We start from the raw sequence: 16298 nt of genomic DNA on the forward strand, positions 1-16298 counted from the left end.
TTTACTAACAGATGACATTTGACATCTTTTTTTTAAATGATGTAAAAAAATAATCTCTAAGTGAATGTGTGAATTTGACCTTGAAACACAAAATCGACCAAAAATCGACCGAAATCGACCTCAAATATACCCCCTCTTCTCTTTCCTTCTTTGTTTTTCACATCCCAGAGTATTTTACTTTGTTCAATGGTGGAGGATTCCCGAACACATCTTTTCCCCGTGATGTAACAATTTAGCATGGTTAGAATGTAGCAAAATCCAAAGGGCTGAATACTTTTTATAGCGAAGGTATATAAATAAAAAAATAACATATATAATCTATGAAAAGCTGTATAAATCAGCCTTCCCTGTGACATTTCAGGAGATTACTACTGATAGCCTCACCAGTCATATACAGTATGCTAGAATGTTACAGTGTGATATAAAAAAGCCACACAATTGGAATGGGTAAAAGTCCCAGAGGCTGAATCCCAACGCCGGCAGCCCAAAGGGAGAAGATGCTGACAGGGCAGGTAAGTACCCTATCCCCACCTCACTCCACCCTCTAACCCTTCCTTAGTGGTGCCTAACCCTAAACTCCCCCCCAGTGCCTGCCTAACCTCCCCCCGGGGTGCCTAACCTCCCCCCCGAGGTGCCTAAGCCTAACCTGTCCCCTCAAAACCTAACCCCGCTATGCTCCCTAAACCTAAGCCCCCTCCGGCGGCTAACGCTAAGGGTGCCCCGGACTTACCTCGTTCGTGCTTGCATCCTCCGGTGTTCCGGCGTCGGGATTAAGATAGGTGTTGGTATTTCGATGCCTATCTTGTCCCTTGTCGGGATTTCTTTGTCGGTATTGAGACTGGCGGCATCGCGGCTGCCGGTCTCATAGCTACATCCCACACAATTCCACTGATGTTTCTGGACCCAACATGGCGTTCCCACAAGGTGACCCATTTCTTAGCATATGTCATTGAACAGAAGACTTGGCTCTTGATTTGAAAGTATTATTCGGCATATATTTTTTTTATCACTAATGAACTATCACTAAAAATACAGAATGTTTCTTAGAGACAAATTATATATACATAAAATAAATAAAAACTGGATATTCACATAAAGCTAACATAATATGCATTCTGCTAGCACTCTACAAATGTACCTTTAAGCAATGGATGGTCTTTTAACCCAAATATCAATGTGAACAACACAATGACATCTGATGAAGGCTCTTTAAATGATGGGAATGCTGGTAATCAGGGTAACATATGAGCCTTCATGTTCATGTTGGGGCTCTTAAAGTGTATACACAGCTAGGAATCAGATAGAGACATTACAGCGCTGATATATTATAAATATATATATATATATATATATATATATATATATATATATATAATAGAGATGTGTCGGTCCGGATTTCTGAAATCCGAACACACCCGAAATTAGGAGTTCCGAGTAGAACTGGGTCCAGGTTTAGGATTCACTTTTGTGACCCGGTTCGAACCGAGTCCCGGTTCAGTTCTGTTGCCGGTTCGGAACTCGGACTTTAAAACCCAACTTGGGTTTTGGATTCGGACATTTTGGCTGTTTTTATTGATTTTTATGAATTTTTATAGATTTGTATCTGAATCCAAAACCACTTGAGCAAAACCAAAACATGAAGATGAATCCAGATCCAAAACCAAAACACGGGGGTCCGCGCACATCTCTAGCATATAAATGTGTAACAAATGATGGTCCTCATTCAGAGATGTATGCCTCCCTGATGGTTTATGTATATTACTGATGATGGGTGGACTGCGTTATGCGTATGATGTGAACTGCGCACGTGCAGGCCTCCACTTGCAAATTCGCCCACAGACTGATTGGTGGAGGCTGTGGCCATTTGGGGACGCCAGCTTGTGTTCCCTGAAACCGGGATGTGTTGCCCTAATTTGCAGTTAATACAGCCATTCTGGGGGGGAGGGGGGGGGGTATTGTGAAAGATAAAGTACTAACCAGTCAGCTCCTAACTTCCTTTTTGCAGAGTGTAATTAGAAGCTGACTGGTTGGTACTTTATCTCTCACAAGTTTATCTCTCTGCAAGCTTTGAATACCCTTTAGCTTTCTCAGATGGTCGATGCTGCAACCTTATAGCGTATTTGACACTTAGCACCTCTTCTTATATCTCCCACACTGAACCCACCCACACCTACAATGTAACTACACCTACCTGCCTCTATCTGCAGCATCATGTGATCCTACTTCCAAATGAATGAGGGGGAGATGTATCAAGAGTTAGACGTTGATTGGTTGCTTTGGGCAACTACCCCAGCTTATCTCTCTCCAGCAGGATAATGTACCCAGCCTTGGGGAAAGTTTAAGTGTAGAAGTTGCCAACCAGCTTCTAACTGTCAGTTCAAAGACTGTACAGGGGTCTATGGGCCTGATTCAGAGCCGGACGCAATTAGCGCTCGCTCGTCCAGAAAATAGGGGTGGCTATTCAAATCAACCGTTCGCTCTTTGCGGTCTGTTCACGCCTCTAGGTCTGAACGAGCGAACAAAACTTGCGGTCGTTTTTTGGAAAAATACGCCCTCTGGCCGCTCGCATCCTACGTCACGTCCGCTATTTATTAGATTAATTGAGTACATCGACCAGCATATGAACTGCTCGCTATTCTTGTGGTTGGTTTTTGCTACCACAATTTTGCGAGCAGTTCTGGCTATAAAATAACCCAGTGACGTGGTCAATGACGCTGCTGTTTTAATTATGCACACCCATAAAACGCCTGTTTTGACCTTTAAGCACGCCTGCGTTCTGATCTCCACTCCCCGTTTTCAAGCACCTTCCCCTGTTACCACCCTCATACGCCTCTTTCTGTCACTCAAATGATCAGGCATTCGCTATTTTGCGAGCACATGAATTTTGACCGCACTGACTGGTTCACACATGCGTATAACGATCCGTATGCATGCGCAGTTGGGCAAACATCGCTCGGAGCGAACGAGAGGCCGCTTACGAGTGGCTCTGAATGAGGCCCTATGTACTAAAAATCGGACGGAGATAAAGTACCAACCAATTAGCTCCTTTCACTTTACAGGCTGTGCTTGAAAAATGTCAGGAGCTGATTGGTTGGTACTTTATCCACGTCCACTTTATCTCTCTCCAAGGCTTAGTACATAGACCCCTGTGCTAGATAAATGCAGACCCTCCAACATGACCCGTTCCATTTGGTACAAAATGCTCTGCTCCTGGACTTCCCTCTTAATGTATGATTGCAGTCACCTGTGCTGAATCACCTGTCTCATCAATTACCTAGTTCAACACAGGTGACTGGAATCATACATTAGATGGGAAGTCCAGGAGCAGAGTGTTTTGTACCTAATGGAATGGGTCATGTTGGAGGGTAGGTAAACGACAGAAGCCGGTTGGTTGCTATGGGCAACTTCTATACTTTATCTCTTTCCAAGGCTTGATGCATCTCTCCCAGGGCCGGCTTCAGGGGTCTGAGCACCCTGTGCTGTCCTAGTACGCTTGCACCCTGCAATCGCGTGTGGTGGAGGCGTGTCCTCATTACCATAGACCACGCCCCCTAAGTTCCGCTATTTGGAGGCGTGCCCGCATGGAACGCCTCCAAATAACATCAGGCTGGGGGATTTGACCACCCACGGGCCACTTCTGCCCACGTGTGGAACCGCTGAAATTGGGATGTTGGGGAGGGGTGCGTCCTCTATGGACACTCTGGTCGAACACCCCTAGAGCCGGCCCTGATCTATCCCCCCCAAGGCTTTATACATCACCCCATAAATGAGGTGTCAGTGAGTGAGGTTTGGCCAGTGTGTGCTGCACAAGAAAATGCCATCATACCAGCGTCTCCCTGTTTTTGCTTATTCTCCAGTTTGATCCAGACGCTGCCTAAATAAATAACGGTGGAGCCTGGGTGTAGTGGTGCATGTGACAGTAAGTGATAGGTCACAGAGCACAATTTAATTAGCCGGTGGAGATAAAGAGGCCCATTGCAGAAGCATTGCTCAAAACGTAGATAATATTAATCTGCCGCAGATACTCAATTACTCCCACACTTCTATTCCTGGCCGCTGCTGCAGGGAACTTCAGTTTGACGCTTGTACATCATGGGTACTATAAATAAAGAGATGTAATTTCGAAGGGAGCTTTTATATTGTCTTGGTCGTGTGGCATGCTATTTGTTACGGTATTAATTTCCTTTTTAGAGATCTTCAGATATTGGGAACTAAATAGGTTTTCTGTACCCTTTAGTTGACGTTGTAGATCTTACCAAGTAGGTCTATATATCTCTATGTGTTTTACTTTTTGATAGGAGGGCAGACAGTGCTGAAGTTTGCACTGAGGATCTGATTCAGACCCGCTCGCTAAGATGCGTTCGCACGCAGCCAGACGATTGTTTGCACTCAGTGCATGCGTACACATCGCAATGCGCGTGCGTGAACCAGTGCGGGCGATCGGGAAGCGTACGATCCCTGCGTATAGACTGCCCAGCAAAGTGAGTGACAGGAGAAGCCGTTTGTGGGTGGTGACACGGGCCGGCTACTAGTGTGAACGCAGGCGTGCCTGAGCGTCTCAACGCCGTTTCAGAGGCGTGCATAATTAAGAGGCAGCATCATAATACACGTCACATGGCAGAAATTTACACTGAAACGCTCGCAGTGCTTGCGGCAGGGTATGGTCAACCACAAGTGCTGCGATCACATCCGATGGTACTCGAGGTTACAAATGATTGCATACACTTCCTGGAGATGACATGCGCAAGTGGGCGTCTTAAGACAGGCTGGTGGCCGTCTGCATACACAGTGCAATTGTACACTATGACACAGTGGGCAAAATTTACTAAGCGGCGGTTTGACGGCGGGTTCTATTCTATTCTAAACCCCGGTGGTTTGGTGGCGGGTTCTAGTCTGTTCTAAACCCTGGGGGTTTGGTGGCAGTTTTGCAGCGGTTTCTAAATGACAGCCCTGTTCTATTCTATTCTAAAATGTGTTTTGATGGCAGTTTTGCAGCGGTTTTGGCCTTAGTAAATATTTAGATAGCAAATCTGCAACCAAACCACAGTCAAAACATATTTTAGAATAGAATAAAACAGGGCTGTCATTTAGAAACCGCTCCAAAAGTGGCACCAAACCCCCGGGGTTTAGAACAGGATAGAACTTGAGGTCAAACCGCCGGGGTTTAGAATAGAACAGAAACTGCCGGAAAACCGCCGCTTAGTAAATTTTGCCCAGTGGGTGTGCTAATGCCTTGCCGCGCATCGCCTGCCTTGCCGAATTTGCATACACATCTAGCGAGCGGGTCTGAATCAGGTCCTGAGCTTATAAACTGCTCTTTTCAGGGTGCTATTTTAGTGCCTAATAAGGGAGCTAGGTAGAATTACTCCAGGCTGTTTCAGCTGCCGTCTCCTCTGTAATGAGTGGTCAGCTCCTTTATGCATCAGCAGGGAACCCAGATGGTTTATTTTCATACTTTGTTTTCGATTTTGCCCTTATATCACTGTGAATCTGTCTTGAGAATATTTGGACATTTTTTTTCCATCTGCCATGACTTGTTGATTGTCTGGATACAATGTTACACAGATTTTGGAAAGGACCATCAACCTGTCAAATCTCCAGCCTGCAGCCCATTTTATTGAAGTCATTGCATGCAAAACAGCAATAGCATATGAAAATGTATGCTCGATGTGTGCCCTGAAAAGTAGCTGCTCGCATATATGTTCAAGCAGAATTGCGTACTGTAATTCTCACAATCCTGCTTTCACCAGGCAGCATGGGAGTTATGTCACTTTGGCTGAGTACAGTAAGGTTGTTTTATTGCAGGGGTGGGGAACTTTTTCTCTGCCGAGGGCCATTTTGATATATATAACATTATTCGCGGGCCAGGTGCAAGCCACGCCCCCTCAATGTGATGTCACACATGGGCGGGGCCACAATCGCCGGTGATTACAGCAATGCCCGAGGCAACCTGAGGATGCTCCGGGGAGCTGTAATGGCAGCGGTGTGACGTCTGAAGCGGCCTAAGAACGCCCAAAACGGCACTGCTGCATAGATTCTGGCTGCAGTGTGGCCATTCTAGGCACCATGCTAGCCAGATGAGGCTAGCAGAAAAAAGCACAGAGGGCCAGACCAAATGATTCCGAGGGCCTTACACGCCCCCCAGGGCCTGAGGTTCCCCGTCCCTGTTTTATTGCAATTGCAAAGTGATGCAGAGACGTACAAAGGTGCAGATGCGTCTGAGAGAGTTGTAAATGATGAATTGGGAACCTGCTTGTGATTGGCTGCATGTGAGTGGCTGCTTGTGATTGGCTGCATGTGATTGGCTGCTTGTGATTGGCTGCATGTGATTGGCTGCTTGTGACTGGCTGCATGTGATTGGCTGCTTGTGATTGGCTGCATGTGAATGGCTGCTTGTGAATGCATTGATTGTTTTTTGTTTTCATTGCTCTGGCATAGATTATGCTTTTTGTGTGTTTATAAGCAGAACTGTTTTTTCATACTGTACATTAGACGGGGAACAGTTTCTGCTGTATATTTAGCAATTTTGTTGATGCCGAATTGTAAATGCATTTGCTGGAAAAAAACTAAAGGGCTGAAAACATTGGCGCATATGTGTAATACAGGTGCATATGCTACCATTGCAATCCATTTAGATAGCTGCCACTTTGCATATGGTCGTAATTGCAGCTTTTTTTATTGAATGCAAACTCCACACTTTATTAGGGGTGCAATTTCAGATAATTCTGCATTAAAGTCATAGCAAAGTTAAGATAACTAGGCCTGACTCAGAGGTGCACGCAGTGTCCTTGTTAGTGCAGTTTGTGCAAAAAGTCCACAAATCCTATGGTGCATGCGTTCCCCTGAGTGTACAGAGACACACTGTTCTGTATTTTAAAAAAAGGCTGTCTCATAGGCGTGTTATGGGAGTGTCATGGGCGTGTTATGGGAGTGTCATGGGCGTGTTATGGGAGTGTCATGGGCGTGTTATGGGAGTGCCATGGGTGTGTTATGGGAGTGTCATGGGCGTGTTATGGGAGTGTCATGGGCGTGTTATGGGAGTGTCATTGGCGTGTAATGAGAGTCTCATGGGCGTGTTATGGGAGTGTCATGGGCGTGTTATGGGAGTGTCATGGACGTGTTATGGGAGTGTCATGGGCGTGTTATGGGAGTGTCATGGGCGTGTTATGGGAGTGTCATGGGCGTGTTATGGGAGTGCCATGGGCGTATTATGAGAGTGTCATGGGCGTGTTATGGGAGTGTCATGGGCGTATTTTGGGAGTGTCATGGGCGTGTTATGGGAGTGCCATGGGTGTGTTATGGGAGTCTCATGGGCGTGTTATGGGAGTGTCATGGGCGTGTTATGGGAGTGTCATTGGCGTGTTATGAGAGTCTCATGGGCGTGTTATGGGAGTGTCATGGGCGTGTTATGAGAGTCTCATGGGCGTGTTATGGGAGTGTCATGGGCGTGTTATGGGAGTGTCATGGGTGTGTTATGGGAGTGTCATGGGTGTGTTATGGGCCTGTTATGGGAGTGTCATGGATGTGTTATGGGAGTGTCATGGGCGTGTTATGAGAGTGTCATGGGCATGTTATGGGAGTGTCATGGGCGTGTTAGTGTAGGGGGCTCAGTTCTTAGATGCACAGCCATGGCCACAGAGACCATCTTTAGCCGGAGATCAGAAGGCGGGGGTGTTTGCTGGCGGGGGATCCTTTTGCCTAATACTTTACCGCAGCCGCTCTTAGAATGCCATGCTCGGTGTGACATCATCACTGGCATTCTGGGAGACTGGGACTCCCAGTGGGAGGGAACAGCGGCGCTGTTTGTAAATATGGTGCCACGGGCAGCGCAGCTTGTAATATGGTGGCGGGCAAGAGCGAGCGGCCGCCGTCAGATTACATGGCTCCAGCATGGTGATTGCGCCCTCAGGCCACAGTTCCACGGGCGATAGCCCTGCTTGCCCGCCCCTACAACCCCCACTGCCCCTGCCACAAGGGTCGATGGTGAACGTAATGATATTTAGAACCATCAGCGGTGTTGCTGCATTCATGGGCACTGAAAGTGGGCATCTCTGTGCTTACACAGTCTGGCGCACTGTAGTACATGGAATTGGTATGAAATATCGACTTCTGGCAGCGGAAGCCCGACACTGGAACAGAGCCCAGCAGCGGCAGGCCGGCAGCGCTGGAAATCCCGATCGTCCCTAGGTAAGTATTAACTAACCTAACCTACCCCCCTAACCCTAACTCTCCCTTAGGGGTGCCTAACCCTAACCTCCCCTCCAAGTGCCTAACCCTAATCCCTCCTCTAAGTGCCTAAACCTAACCTCCCCCTGGGGATGACTAACCCTCCCTCCCCCTAGCCTAACCCTAAGTCCCTCCCCGGGAGCCCTAAACCTAGCCCACCCCCGCCCCGGCGGCTGTCCGCTCGTGGCGCCCGGCATCCCTTCGATCGGGATGCCGGGCGCCGGTCTCCAGGCGTCGGTGAAATGAGCAGCGTCTACATCTAGACACCGAGCATTTCACCCTCACCGGGATATGACAGTCGGGAAGCCGACTGTTGGTATAATGTCAGCCGGCTTCCTGATTGCATACCCTAATACACAATGGAAAGACTGAAACTAGCCGTGTCTGCAATAGCACACACCTGTCTGAATCAGGATCACTGTGTGTAAGTACCCCGAGGGCTAATGTGCACGGTATTATAAAGCCTTAAAGAGCATCTACAGTCAGGTGCATAAATATTGGGACATTGACAGAATTTTCATATTCTGGCCTCTATTCACCACCACAATGGCTTTGAAATTAAACAAACAAGATGTGCTTTAACTGTAGACTTTCAGATTTCATTTGAGGGTAATTACATCCAAATCAGGTGAACGGTGTAGGAATTACAACGGTTTCTATATTTGCCTCCCACTTTTTAAGGGGCCAAAAGTAATGTGACTATCAACTCAAAAGCTATTTCATGGACAGGTGTGGGCTATTCCCTCGTTATTTCATTATCAATTAAGCAGGTAAAAGGTCTGGAGTTGATTCTAGGTGTGACATTTGCATTTGGAATCAGTTGTTGTCGACTCTCAATATGAGATCCAAAGAGCTGTCACTATCAGTGAAGCAAGCCATCATTAGGCTGAAAAATCAAAACAAACCCATCAGAGAGATAGCAGAAACATTAGGTGTGGCCAAATCAACTGTTTGGAACATTCTTAAAAAGAAAGAACACACCGGAGAACTCAGCAACACCAAAAGACCCGGAAGACCACGGAAAACAACTGTGGTGGATGACAGAAGAATTATTTCCCTGGTGAAGAAAAATCCCTTCACAACAGTTGGCCAAATCAAGAACACTCTCCAGGAGGTAGGTGTATATGTGTCAAAGTCAACAACCGTGAAGACTTCACAAGAGTGAATATAGAGGGTTCACCACAAGATGTAAACCATTGGTGAGCCACAAAAACAGGAAGACCAGATTAGAGTTTGCCAAACAACATCTAAAAAAGCCATTACAGTTCTGGAACAACATCCTAAGGACAGATGAGACAAAGATCAACTTGTACCAGAGTGATGGGAAGAAAAGAGTATGGAGAAGGAAAGGAACTGCTCATGATCCAAAACATACCACCTCATCAGTGAAGCATGGTGGTGGTAGTGTCATGGCGTGGGCATGTATGGCTGCCAATGGAACTGGTTCCCTTGTATTTATTGATGATGTGACTGCTGACAATAGCAGCAGAATGAATTCTGAAGTGTTTCGGGCAATATTATATGCTCATATTCAGTCAAATGCTTCAGAACTCATTGGACGGTGCTTCACAGTGCAGATGGACCATGACCCGAAGCATACTGCAAAAGGAACCAAAGAGTTTTTTAAGGCTAAAAAGTGGAATGTTATGCAATGGCCAAGTCAAACCCCTGACCTGAATCTGATTGAGCATGCATTTCACTTGATGAAGACAAAACTGAAGGGAAAATGCCCCAAGAACAGGCAGGAACTGAAGACATTTGCAGTAGAGGCCTGGCAGAGCATCACCAGGGATGAAACCCAGCGTCTGGTGATGTCTATGCGTTCCAGACTTCAGGCTGCAATTGCCTGCAAAGGATTTGCAACAAAGTATTAAAAAGTGAAAGTTAGATTTAGGATTGTTTAGTTTGTCCCATTACTTTTGGCCCCTTAAAAAGTGGGAGGCACATATAGAAACCGTTGTAATTCCTACACCGTTCACCTGATTTGGATGTACTTACCCTCAAATTAAATCTGAAAGTCTGCAGTTAAAGCACATCTTGTTTGTTTCATTTCAAAGCCATTGTGGTGGTGAATAGAGGCCAAAATATGAAAATTCTGTCAATGTCCCAATATTTATGCACCTGACTGTACATATAATTTCACGCTCAAAAAATCCCTGACGCCTTTGGGGTCTTTGGTAGTCGCAGTCCCCGGCCATGCTTGTCAGATATCCATACCAGGCCTTCTGTATGCTCGCTATAGGGGAGATGTACTAAGCTCTGGAAAGTCATAAATTGTTGCGTGATAAACTACCAGCCACTCAGCTCCTGTCATGTTGGAGGCTGTTTGAAAAATGACCGTTAGGGGCTGATTGGCTGGTAGTTTAACACTCTCCAATTCACCACTTTCCAGAGCTTAGTACATCTGCCCCGATATCTGCTGCTTTTACCAGCACTGGTGCATAAGTCAGCTTGTTCCGCTGCTAATATCGGCAAATCTATTTTCCTCCTCATTTGCATTATCATCTCTAAATGGGTTTCTGCTTCAATTGCTGAGTATGTGCAGCAGGTCCGTCGCTTTGAGTGTGATTGCCGTGCTTTGTACTTTTACCACAATCCTCTTCGGTTTCATATATTATATTATATTATATTATTACTATGAACAGAGCAAAGAAAACGATATTTTGGGAGTCAGTACTTAAACAGTGATCAGTGATTGATTGTCCTATACGGCACAATTTAATAATTGCAAAACAGAGATTAGAAAACGTCAAAACACAGGCCCTGATTCAGAGGCGCTCGCAAAAAGCGAGCGCACGATCTGAATTAGGGCAGGCGCTTCTTTTTTTAGTTGCGGCCTCTTGGCCGCTAGCATAGCTGTGGGTTACCACCCACAGCTTATGCGAGCGGCCAGGTGATGGTCACGATGGTCAAGACAATTGCGACCATCGGGCTTGCGACGAGACCCTTGCGGTAGGATCTCGTGGCCGCAAGCCCCAGTGGACTTCCTGCTCTAATAGAGCAGGAAGTCCACCTACTGACATCACGAGTGTTGTCAGTAGGGCCGCTCACAAACAGCAGGCGTACCTGCAGGAATGCCTCCGTTTGCCCAGCCACTCCCCCTCCCCGCCTTCCAAACGGGGCGAGCTGTCGATCAACATCGACAGCCACCCCTTTTGGATGCGAGCGCCGGAGCGAGTGCTTTTTGCGCTCGTTCTGGGGCTCACGCACACGCGCAGTGAGCAGGTCTGCATCAGGCCCACAAGTTAGTACTGCAGCTTTTTTTACCACCGCTGGCGACAATAAGCAGCTGTGTGCTCTGCACCCGGCGGAGCTGATTGTGAGTCATACGTGGATGCGTCTGTCTCTTCTGCTGCATCTGCGTCTTTATGTTAATGCCGGGCATGGTGGCGACACTTAGCCTGCAATGACAGCCATGGTATTTGAGTGACCTGTATTTTATAGTGTTCTGCGCCGTTTTTATTTCTGTCATTCCTCCCTGATATTACTTTTATTCGATTCCAGAGGAGAGCAGGGGACCTATAGTAAGGAGAAACATAAAGATGAAAACTGCAAGCAACCGCTCAGTCCCTACCACTGCCACAACAACAACACAAAGGCGTATAACGCCAGGCAGCAAGAACAAAAGGTGGCTATAAAGAAACTTTACATTGCAGCAGCCATTTGCCTGACGTTTATTGTGGCAGAAATTGTAGGTAAGGTTAATGCACACACTTATAATATATATAAACAGCTTCTTCCTGCTTTTTTACATTTTATATCAAAGGGTACATGGCATACAGTAGAGTACCTCATCACGTTCATGCTAGCGTGAGTTTATTCTATGTACCTAAAGTTGCGCATCCACTAGGCGATGGGGTAACGACATTGCTATTACAACATCGTAATCGTACCGTCGTTCCCCATCCCCGACAGTGCCTACAGTGAACGCATCGCTGGTCATTTCCGACATTATAGAGCACGATTTTTGCACGATTAAAGAGCGATTGCACTATTACGATGTCATAATCATGCAATCGCTCATTAATATCGCCTAGAGGATGTGCGCCATTACTTTAAAGTAGGGATGTGCAGGCTCGGTTCTACTCGGTTCCGTTCGTTTTTTTTTCCCGAATCTTATTGGGTTTCAGCTGTCACGAGTTTTGGATAGCCAATAAGATTCGGTAAAAAAACCGAACGGAACCGAGTAGAACCGAGCCTGCACATCCCTACTTTAAAGTGACTGACACAATCAAAGAGCGAACAATTAAAAATCAACACATTTTTTTAAAATATTATTATTATTATTATTCAGTATAATTTAAAACAGAAAGACAATTGTTGTTGGTGCTACTGTGGAGCCTGGAGTTGTGTGTGGGCACAGATTAGATAGGTAGAGACGACAGTACCAGTGGATCTCTACTTTCTATCCCTGGAGTCCACTGGCTTGTCCTTCTCAAGCTGTAGCAGAGAGGCTAGGCCCATACACACAGTAAAATGTGACAACCTTGATAAGTAGGGTAATCTGGCAAATGTATTAAAGGAGAAATAAGAGCACATAGGTCCAGTGAAAAGGGTATGCACTAAAAATAGTATCAGCATACAAATGACAAGAATACATAGAATACAAATTGGAAATAATTACCAGTATGAATATGAATACAATAGATTATAAATTACATAATGATAATATGCAACAGTTATTGAAAGGAATAACCAATAAGATAGATTTCTGTCTTGGCAGTTAAATATACATTATTTATTTTTTATTACCAATTTTTTATATAGAGCACAAATATTCCGCAGCGGTTTATAGATAATATTTTGTCCATTCACATCAGTCCCTGCCCCAGTGGAGCTTACAATCTATGGCCTGATTCTGACCCGGTTGTGAGGGCTCAGGGTCGATGGTGGCCCAGAGAGCATGCGCACGACGGAGCCGGCTCCGTCATGCGCATGCGCGAGACCCGGATAGCGACGGGTAATCCGTCGCTTTGGGTCTCGTACCAAAGGGGGCGTGCTGTCAATGTTGAGTGACAGCATGCCCCCTTTGGTGGGTGGGCCAGGGGAGTGGCTGCCCAAACGGAGGCGTTCCCATGTGTACGCCTCCGTTTGGGGCCGGCCCCACTGACATCACAAGTGATCTGTGCTGCTTAACTCTATATGTTTCAGCGCCTCTTTGGTTATGACTAAACAGAAAATGCAGTTTTTAAATTACTTATAAATGCACACAGTAACTTTCACAATAGCATATATAATGAACTGGCAAAATATATTATTACTCAGCAGACCATAAATACCCCATACTGATCAGTCATTTACTTATAAGTTATTTTGTTGGAGTACTCTCTTGCTAGGTGATCACTGTCCTGTTACAGGCATGTACTTGTAATCTACAATAGGCAAAGTTAGCATCTAATGCTGTTCATACTTGATTGACAGAAAACAATAGCTTCTGCTTTCCGGTAATAATGTATAATATATATATATATATATATATATATATATATAGCTCATTCTTCAGCAGCACAATTACTTTCAACACTTCATAATAATTATATCTCAGTTCTTAGTGCACTCCCAGGCAAGTTGTATTATTAAATCTCTATAAATGTCTCTCTCTGCAGATTAGTAGACTCTGGGCATTAGGGTATCATTGAGTTTCTAGATGCCGGATGGGGTACCCTCCTCTATTCCCTTAGCTCAATATTGTTTTCATAAGCCTCACCTTATTCAGTAATATAGCAGAGCAATTATATAATCATTCTTGCCCCTCCTCTGTTAGCCAAATAGCAGCCTGACTGTTGATTGACAGCCCGTCACTCACAGCCTATCAGTGCCGGGCCTGGGTGTAGGGGGCATGGCCTAATCACGGGGAAGGGATTTTTTTGCAGCAATGTTGTGCGCTGGGGAGGGGGGTGCTGTGACCCCCTCACCCCGGTACATAGCCAGTGGGGGGCACAATCAGTGTGATCGCTCCCCCCCACAGGCATAGGAGACTGCTGCGGCTGCTGCTTAGCTGCCACGAGCAGTCTCCCAGTGAAGCCCAGCACACAGCAGCGTGTGCTGGGCTGCTGCGATGTAAGAGCAGCGCTGGGCCCCTCCAGCAAATCCGGGTAATTAGTACCTGCTCCCCCCCTCTCAGCACCTCTAGTTCCCCTGTAAACTATAGTATAACTTTTATACAAAAAAATAACACTATCAACCCTGCATCCACCACCCAGGGATGCGGGGGATAGCCTCGGGCTTCAGCCCTGGCCTGGGGTACCCAGGAGAGGTAGGACCCTTAATTGGGGTGGGTCTCCACCTCTTCAAGGATCCATGGCCTGGGCTGACTAGTGTGGGGTGAGAATGCTTTTGGCTGGGGGACCTGTGAAGCGGGTCCCCTGGCTGAGACATTACACCCCCGTTAGAAAGAGCCTGGTGCTGATTGTGTAAAATACGGGGGACCCCCACATCTCACCCCCCATGTTTTCTGAACTACCAACAGCTCAAAAAGCCCGGTGCTGGCTGGTTAAGCTTGGGGCTTGTTTTTTTTTATTATTTTTTATTATGTTTTTATTCTGTTTTTAACACTTATTTACTCTAAAGCACACAGAAGCACTGCACGGATCTCACTGATCTGTACAGGCTTCATGTTCATGCGTGTTTTGTGTCGCCCCCGTGTTTTGGACAAAACTCGCTCAAAAAACACGAATGCATACAGCATCAGAAAACACGATTTAGTGAAACACGATTCTTGATACATTTGCGAGTTTGCTCCGGACAAACTCGAGCATGTTTCCAGCAAAACTGGTCGTGTGTAATGTCGCCAAAACACGATTCTTAGTAAATTTAGTCCTTACTGTTATTTCAAAGACTGTGCTGGATAAATGACAGTTAGAAGCTGACTGGTTGCTTTGGGCGACTTCTCAACTTTATCACTCTCCAAGGCTTGATACATCTCCCCCTATACATGTAAAGTTGTAAACCTATCCATAGCTGTTCTGTTTATATATGAGCATGTTCCGTAATCATTTTGGGAATGTAGTATGTATGAACATGAGCTGTGTTTTATTGATACTGCTACATGGGATATATTATCACACTCGAGCTCCGCAACAAGAACATCTCTCACCAGTGTCTGCTTCTGTGCTTTCAATATCAATTTGTTGCATGGACAATTTCTTTTATTAAGGATGAAATGTATAGCCACCCTCTTACCATAACATTGCACACGTCATGCATGGAACATGGAATTTGTAATTCATTTCATTTTGCCGTGTGTAGCTCTCGAGCTTTGTGTTTTCGTGTGACATGTCTGTTCCGCCTGTGTTTTTTACTCAAGGTGGTTACATTGCCGGAAGTCTGGCTGTTGTAGCAGATGCTGCCCATCTTTCTGTCGATCTATCTAGTTTCTTGATCAGCATCTGCTCTTTGTGGCTGTCATCCAAGCCGGCGACGAAAAGACTCACCTATGGCTGGTACAGAGCAGGTAACACATTCCAACTATTTCCATCAAATTACTGTTCCGTCCAAGTATTTATCAGTTGTATGTTATAGCCAAGAGCTTTGGGGCTGAGTATGATCCCTATTGTGGGCAGATCAAGTAATATACAGAGAGTAACATATGGGGCGGGATGTAATAGGGTTCCAGTTTTCCTAGCGAGATAAACTCAGACCTTCTCGCACATTTAAAGGTCAGAGTTTGTCTCACAAATCAGTAAATGTAGTAGCCTGTGAACTTGTGAGTTCAAGGCTATTAAATTATGAAAGTCTGTGTGAGTTTTCTTCTATGAAAAGTCGGACCTTGTAATGCGACTTGCGTCTCGGTTGTTTCTAACAGGGGTGTAATGTCACAGCCGGGGGACCCTTTCACAGGGTCCCCCGGCCAAAGCAAGTCAGCCAAGTCCGGGGATCCCTGGGGAGATGGGGATCCCCTCTCCATGGCACCCCAGGCCAGAGCTGATAGCTCGGGGGCTATCCCCGGCACCCCTGAGCGGTGGGTGCCGGGTTGATTGTGTAAATGTGTAAAAAAAATGTAATAAATAATATTGTCTTTTGCTGGAGAACTAGAGGTCCCAGCAAGCCTCCCCCGCATGCTGGTAATTGGG

At 46.0% G+C, this 16298-nt stretch overlaps 1 protein-coding gene across 1 annotated transcript in view; it reads left to right on the plus strand.

Annotated features, from left to right (window-relative positions):
- SLC30A8 (solute carrier family 30 member 8) overlaps nucleotides 1–16298 on the plus strand; it is a 72193-nt gene that overhangs the window by 42542 nt on the left and 13353 nt on the right. The window contains exons 2-3 of the mRNA XM_088450184.1: nucleotides 11731–11921; nucleotides 15533–15679. Coding sequence (XP_088306310.1) covers nucleotides 11731–11921; nucleotides 15533–15679 — 338 coding nt within the window. The remainder of the gene's footprint in view (nucleotides 1–11730; nucleotides 11922–15532; nucleotides 15680–16298) is intronic.

Source organism: Taudactylus pleione, unplaced genomic scaffold (assembly GCF_031769625.1).
Source record: "Taudactylus pleione unplaced genomic scaffold, aTauple2 ptg000510l, whole genome shotgun sequence".
Classification (NCBI taxonomy): Eukaryota; Metazoa; Chordata; class Amphibia; order Anura; family Myobatrachidae; genus Taudactylus; species Taudactylus pleione.